This window comes from Montipora foliosa, chromosome 8, assembly GCF_036669935.1.
Source record: "Montipora foliosa isolate CH-2021 chromosome 8, ASM3666993v2, whole genome shotgun sequence".
Taxonomy (NCBI): Eukaryota; Metazoa; Cnidaria; class Anthozoa; order Scleractinia; family Acroporidae; genus Montipora; species Montipora foliosa.
Window position 1 is genome coordinate 48,401,896 of NC_090876.1, and position 7,500 is coordinate 48,409,395.

General features: G+C 37.9%; 1 protein-coding gene across 1 annotated transcript in view; it reads left to right on the forward strand.

Moving 5' to 3' along the window:
* Positions 1–7,500, forward strand: part of LOC137968927 (schlafen-like protein 1) — a 16,255-nt gene that overhangs the window by 7,700 nt on the left and 1,055 nt on the right. Inside the window, exons 4-8 of the mRNA XM_068815391.1 lie at positions 883–955; positions 1,026–1,134; positions 2,482–2,626; positions 3,850–3,933; positions 5,750–7,500. The exon at positions 5,750–7,500 is cut by the window's right edge and continues 1,055 nt beyond it. Coding sequence (XP_068671492.1) covers positions 883–955; positions 1,026–1,134; positions 2,482–2,626; positions 3,850–3,933; positions 5,750–5,890 — 552 coding nt within the window. The 3' untranslated portion in view covers positions 5,891–7,500. The remainder of the gene's footprint in view (positions 1–882; positions 956–1,025; positions 1,135–2,481; positions 2,627–3,849; positions 3,934–5,749) is intronic.

Genomic DNA, 7,500 nt, shown 5'->3' on the forward strand with positions numbered 1-7,500 from the left:
GTTATGATTGGAATTAATGCCATTAACAACAGTTTTAAGTGTAAACAAAATTGAAGCTGGATATTTACCAACAATTATTGTAATTAATACTACATTGTAAGTTAAAAATATCTCTAGAGTACAAGTAAAGTTTCTTCTTCCTCTTCACAACACCAGGAACTCGGCCATGTCATGCTCTGAACATTGAACAGGCTTGTGAGACAGGGCCTACGGTTTATCGTCCTTATCGGAGAAGACTACAAGTCGAACCGTTTGCAGATATTGTTACAAAGGCAGCACTATCTCCCTAGTTATTTTAAAGACATACCTCTCGCACAGTAGTTCGATGCTCAACGAATTCATGTTGATATTGATTTACTGTGACAAAATCCTAAGTTAAATAACTCTCTTCAATCACAAAAAGGTGCACACAATAGTACACCAATGAGAAACCAAAGCAATGTATTAGAGAGATTTAGCATTGCCTTTGCAGCAAAATGGCAGAAACTTAATTTTTGTTTTATTTCAGCTCATTTCTTGTCTGTTAGCTACTTGTCAAAAGAGAGAGACAAGTTAGCAGCAGCTTACAGTTTGCTTTTTCACATTTAACATGATGCTTAAGCTCTCTAGAAGTATAAAATTATCATCATCATCTGATGATGCTTTAGATAGGTGATTGGGTCAGAATTTTCAAAAGCAGCTCAAGGCCTCACTTGAACATTTTTTTCTTAAAATATGCTGCTAAAGGACAACATCAAAGGAATAAAATTAATGTAAATTGAGTACTCAAAGGACAGGAAATTTTTGCATGCATGAGGTTTAGTGCTTTTCATTTGAGTGGAAATCAATTAATTTTATTTTAATACTTTTTAAAAATGTATACACAAATTTCTTTTCTTCCAGCATGTGCGCAAATATGGCTGTGCATTTCTGAATTCCAGTGGTGGTGTTTTAATGGCGGGAGTGCTGGATGATGGTAAGGTACATGTATTTTCCCACTTCAAATGGGCATACATGTTTGTAATTAATTTGCTTTTCTCTACTAGGGCGAATCCATGGCATCCGCTGTTCCCCTCATATGATGAGAGACATGACGCAAACTGTTGAATCAGAGTTTGCTAGATTTTTGCCAAACGTTCCTCCAGATCTTTTCAGGTGGGTTAATGGTGATGTCATCTATATTCTCTTTTGGCAACATTTTTGAATTGATGACCTCTGTAGGTATGGAATAAAATACTGATTAGAACCATCGACTCCGTTTCACAACCTTTGTTCATATTTATTCTGTGGGCCATTATTCAAAAAGAGTAGGCCTAGGGCATGGAATGGAGTTCCTGGTATTGTGGTCTGGTCTGTTTGAGGGCGACATTAAGTTTCTTATCCTTTGGTTATTAATATTAATGTGCAACCCTCGTAAAATAAGTACTTCACTTCACTTCAAGCATTTTAACCATTTCACCCCTGAAGCAACTCCCATTGATGGGTGAGGCTAAATCGCGTGGGTGGGTGGGTCGTGGGTTATGGGTCGTGTTTGTTTGAAGATAAAAAAAGATATACAGTATATTAGCTCCCTCAGTGCTCGGTCCAAATTTGTCTTAGGTCTTAAGGCACTGTTACACTGTGAAATGTTTCGTGCAACTTGTCTCGCAATGTTTTGGCGACATTGTGGCGGGACAAGTTGCACGACACATTTCACATTGTAACATATCCTGCAACGGCCAAAATCGTTGCAAGACAAGTTGCATGAAAAGTAGAGCTTAATTATACTTTCGGCAAAGGCTTTTGCAACTTGTCTCGCAACGATTTTGGCTGTTGCAGGGTATGTTACACTGTGAAATGTCACAATGTCGCCAAAGCATCGCGAGACAAGTTGCACGAAACATTTCACAGTGTAACAGCACCTTTAGGTCTTCTCTGTTTTGAGAATTTCTAGTCGTTGATAAAAAATGGGTCAGGATCAGGGACCCAAGACCAACAACCCACGACCCATGACCCACCCACCCACGCCGATTAGACACTCTCCCCATTGATGGGTAAAATCACTTGGCATTAGACAGAGTAATTAAGTCTTATTAATTAGTGTATCTCTTCGGAGGGGAAGGGTTAGGGCTCAGATCATGCTGAGCAATCCAAGTCATTTTCATTTTGGCAAATCCTAGTATACAAAAACTGTTCATTGTCAAAACCAGTGTCAAGAAGGAAAGATCAAAGGCAAACTAAGAGAATTTAAAACTACTCTAAATACTCTAATAATTGAAAGAAAATTCTGCTTTTGCATTATTCCATCTGTAAATTTTTTGACTTTCCATTCTTCTCAGATAAGGGTGATACATGTACACCATAAGCTGAACACCTGTTTATAATCTGAACTTAGGATGTAAATAAAACTCATTCACAGTTTGTAAAGAAGGGGGCATTGAGTTTGCAGTGTTGTGGTCTGGCCTCATGACCTTCTGTATTTCATGCTGTTGTTGACGCAGGAATCATCATCTTTCTTTGCAGGGTGCAATTTGTGCCTGTGATCTTTAAGCAAACAGGGACGGAAAAAAAACAAAATCAAATAACTTACGTACGGGATGTTTATGTCCTTGAACTGACTGTTAAAGCAGGAGAAGAGGACCAGATCTATGAGACAGGGCGCCACGAGGTAAAAGCCAAGAACCTGCATAGTTCATGAATGACACTTAAGAATAAGTGGCTGTTTACATGATACGGGGGCAACTTTCGCAACGGTGCGAGTTCACTCCAGTTCCCTCTCTTAAAGGTAAAGGTAAAGTCACTGCTTACGAGCCAGAAGGCCCATCAGGCCGGCGCTTATCTCCGGTTTCAGTAGCATTAAGCGACTAGGAGTATTTATACTCCCCCCTGGATGGGATGCTAGTCCATCGCAGGGTCATCCCCAGCATTACGCCGGTACCCAATTATACACCTGGGTGGAGAGAGGCACCGTGAGAGTAAAGTGTCTTGCCCAAGAACACAACGCAATGTCCCCGGCCAGGCCCCGAACCCGGACCACTTGATTCGGAGTCGAGCGCACTAACCATGAGGCCACCCCGCCTCCCACTGTTCCCTCTCTTAGCCTGACTTTTTTCGGTGATATCATCTAAACAAAATTAATAAAGAGTTCCCTCTCTTAGCGAGTTCACTCCGGTTGCTGCACCGGAGCGAAAATTTCATTCTGGTGCAAAATCTTGCAACGGTATCATGTAAATGAGGAACGACCACTCGTTTTTCCGGTGTGAAATTGGCGTGCGCATGCGTATTTTTCCTGTAAAGTAAAAGTAAAAAATCCTTTATTTAAAAACACGATTAGCGTCTAAGCACTACATGCTTGAGGGGTCGTGTATCTAATCATCTAATTATAATTAATTACCTATTGAAAAATGAATGAAATATAGGAAATTAATTTACTTTATCGAAAATCTGATTTCCCTAAACATCTGACTAGATTTTGCCTTTCAATAAAATTGTAAGTCTAAAATTACAAGAATCATTACAATATTCTGAAACACAGTTCCACAGTACAGCTCCTCTGTAACAAACAGAATTTTTCATGAAATAAGTGGAAAATCGTGGAATGACGGCCTTATTATGTCCTCTTAAGTTATACGGACTATTACACCATACAACTAAATCCGAAATCATTGCAGGCATATTATTTCTTTATACACATCTGACGCCATATTTGCAATTTGGATTCACACTTGTATTTTATCGATATGTGGTGTCCCTTCAGGTAAATATGAAACAAATTCACCTCGTCATCATGTAAACACGGTATAAGAAGTCACCCTGGTATGAAACTCGCACCGGTGCGAGTTTTCTCATGTAAACACCCCCTTATTTATTGCCATCTATTTTTAATTCAAGGTTTATGTACGGAGAGAAAGTTCTGTACAAGGCCCTCTTAATCCTCTTCAGATTAAAGATATCGTCCTTTCAAAATACAGAAAAGTGAGTATACATGTAAAAAATTGTACTTTTGTTATGCTTCCGATAATCATAATCTTTACATGATTAGGATTGTGGGATCAGCCTTAGTCAGAGCTTTATGGTATCAGGCTTGTGAACATGGGTACATGCAATTACCTCTTAGGTAACAGAGACCATTAAACAACTTGTATTTTTTCCAATTTTCAATTAGTTTCATTCAATTTATTTCGCACTCGACTGCACCTGACAAAGGTTACACTGTAAGACATTGCCTGGCAGATCTACATCTACATCTACATGTTCCAGCACTCGGCAAAGTCCCTTTTTGGCTTATGGCTGTTTCTGCTTAGGTTGCCTCATACACCGTAAGCCGTTTTAGAGACATCACGCCAAGCTGGCCACTTCTGCTGGAGAGAGCAGGACAGCCACAACACCAGGGACTACAAGGCTATTAAAACATTTTACCAGTATATCTTTGCAATTTAATCAAGGAAAATTAAGAGCACATCATGTCGTCAAGTGGCCGGTACTGTGGAACATGCCCTCTTTTTACATGAACCAATCATAAACATGATCAGTCATTGAAAGAAATCATTACAGCCATTGCACAAACTGTTGAGAGTTTGTGCTTGGTGGAGCTCAAGGGGTAAGCCTTTCCCCAAAACACCACTATATAAGCTGTTTAACTTAACAAAAACTGGTTTTGAGAAATTTTGTGAGGGGTAGCAGAATGGCAAGTTTGCTCTTGCATGTCTCTCAGGTTGTAGTAAGTGATACTTGTCTACTCCTTCGAGACAGGCTAATTATCGAGTTAGGATTTTGATTTTGATTTTCGAGTTGGATTTTTGAGTTGGTTAGTGTAAAATGCGGACTGCAGACTGCAGACCTGGGGTAAAATGCAGACTAAGGTTATAATGTAACTGTTTAAAAAGCCCAAATCCTTTAGCAGTGCTAACCTTAGGCCTAATTAGGCATAAAACAATATTTAGGCTTAAGTGTTAGTGCTTCCAAAGGGTTTGGGCTTTTTCAACAGTTATATTATAACCTTGATCTGCATTTTACCCCTGCTGTGAAGTCGGTGTTTTACACTGACCAACTCAAAAATCCAACTCGAAATCCTAACTCGGTAAATAGGCAACCTCTACTCCTTTCATTAAAAAGCAATTTAAGTTAATCAGGAGCCATTTAGATTTGATGTAAAGGTCTTTTGCCCCATCTGATTTTTGCAATTTGATTGTGATTTTATCCTTAACATTGCTACACAATAGACCCTTCCACAGTTTTTGGCGCTGTCTTGGCAGGGGGGCAAACACGGCTAAAGTTACAGTAAATGTATGGGATTTTGGCTGACTTTCAAGAGCTGTAGCGTTACTAAAAAGAGATGGATTTCCACAGTGAAAGTGTCTTTTAAAAGACATTTATACTGAGATTATTTTCATGAAATATAAAGAACAGATTTGGGCTACAACAACCCTAAACAAATTTTAAGATTTCATACAAACCGTTCTAAAATCATCACGGCAAATTGCCACGAAAATAGAAACAACATGAGAAGATTTATTATTCAAATTTACCGACGTCATACGTATCTTCCTAATGGCCTTATTTTTTGTTGAATGAATGATATCAATAAAACTATTTAAAGTAGTGGCAAAAGTTGGAAATCCATCTCTTTTTAGCGGTGCTACAGAGGTTCAAAGTTGGCCAAAATCCCAGACATTTCCTGTCAATTTAGCTGTGTTTGCCTCCCAGCCAAGATGGCAGTCAAAAACCGTGGAAGGGTCTATTTTCAGGAATGATAGCATTAAAAACTCTTCTGTTTATTGAATTTTTTCAGAAAATAGAGAGACGAAGAATTGAAAAATTGCAACAAATTACTGAGACACCTAAAGCTACAGATACCCTGGAGAAAAGAGCCAGCAAAGAAGCAACACCAAATCCAGTTCGCGAAAAACAAGTCATTATTGTTAGTCCATGAGTTTCATATAGACTTACAGCTGGCATGGAATTCAGAGGTGATTTCCTCTACAGGTGACATCCTAATTGGGACCAGCTCAAGGTGTCTGTGCCAACCTCAATAGTCATACATCTGATAAACATGTGATGACTGATAAAGATATTATTTTACACTGTCATCACATTGCCTGAGAGCAATAAAGTAATAATTTCACAGGTATTTTCAAAGTTTTCACAAAATTGAAAATATGAGTGAAATAACCTTTAATTGCATGAGTGCACATTCCAATAATTATTATATGTTTATCACATAAAGGGAAAAATTATTGAGAAAAGCCTATTCAATGCCACGACAAATGACAACTTAAATGACCAATCAGTTCAATGAACACTTTGTATAGCTTCTTAAAATAAACGTGCTTTTAGTCTCTTAAAGTTCAATTCAATAAATCATTGTCATCAACAAAAATGGCGCTTAAAATGTGTTTTATATGAGAACAAAAAGCATTTTAATTAGAGTGATAAAGATTCTGTTTGTAACCTCACTTGCTCTTTATAAGCAAATGTTAACCAATCAGGATCAGGTAATAATTATTATTATGCCCTCTTGATTACCAAAAGTGCCTCTGTGACTAAGAAAAAAAAATGCCCTCCATCTCAGCCAATCAGCATCCAGTAATTTTGCCCTGTATGTGAAAACATGAATAGTTTTACTTCTCTTGGTAACTTTAAATTAATATGTGCAACAACTCCTTTTTAAATGGAGTCTTGAGATGATCAAAAATCTATAAGGAATGATCTAATGATTGGCAAAAATCTTGAATGTTGTCAAGCCAAAAAGATGTAAGATATCAATAAGATTTTGGTCTGGATATGAAAAATAATGCTTTTCATTGGTTCATTTTAAAAGGTATTTTCTACCAGAATTGATAATGTTTCCACTGTTTTCAGGAAGAAAAATACATGTTCGGAGCACATGAAGAGCCAAGTTATTTTTTTCCTCTTCAAATTTACTCGTTTTTTCCTGTTCTTGTTCTTGTTGATGTTATGCGATCATCGGTGCCTCTATTGGTAATGTAAGTGGTTAATGCTTGCAAGTTTTGCTTCACTTTCCAGACCAAGAGTGCTTTTTGTCCCCTGGGGCCTGTTTATCGAGAGTTCTGAAGCTTTGCATGCATTTTTCAGGGACCTTGTCTCTGTCTCCATATCTTCAAACCGGCAGGTGGTTTTGAGGCATGAAATTTTGCGTTTATGTTGTTTCTTCATGTCTTGTAAATCTGTTGAAAATCCAGCTTTCTAAAATGGGCAGATCATTGTATAAGATATGTCTTAAGTTTTACCAGAAAATCTTTGAGGAATGTTGCTTCAGAAATTCTAAATGTTATGAAGAATTTGTAGGCTTGATCATTCATTCATTGGTTTTATCAGATAAGTCCAGGCCTTGGTTGTTCAAAAGATGGATAACACTATTCACTATCCAGTGCATAAACACTAGCAAAACCAATAATCCAGTGGATAGTGATTTATTCAGTGGATGGTGCTATCCACCCTTCAAACAACTGGGGTCAGGACTACAAGTAATAGAAATGCACGCTTATTATAAGGCCATTTCCAAGTTCATGTCTGCCTCCT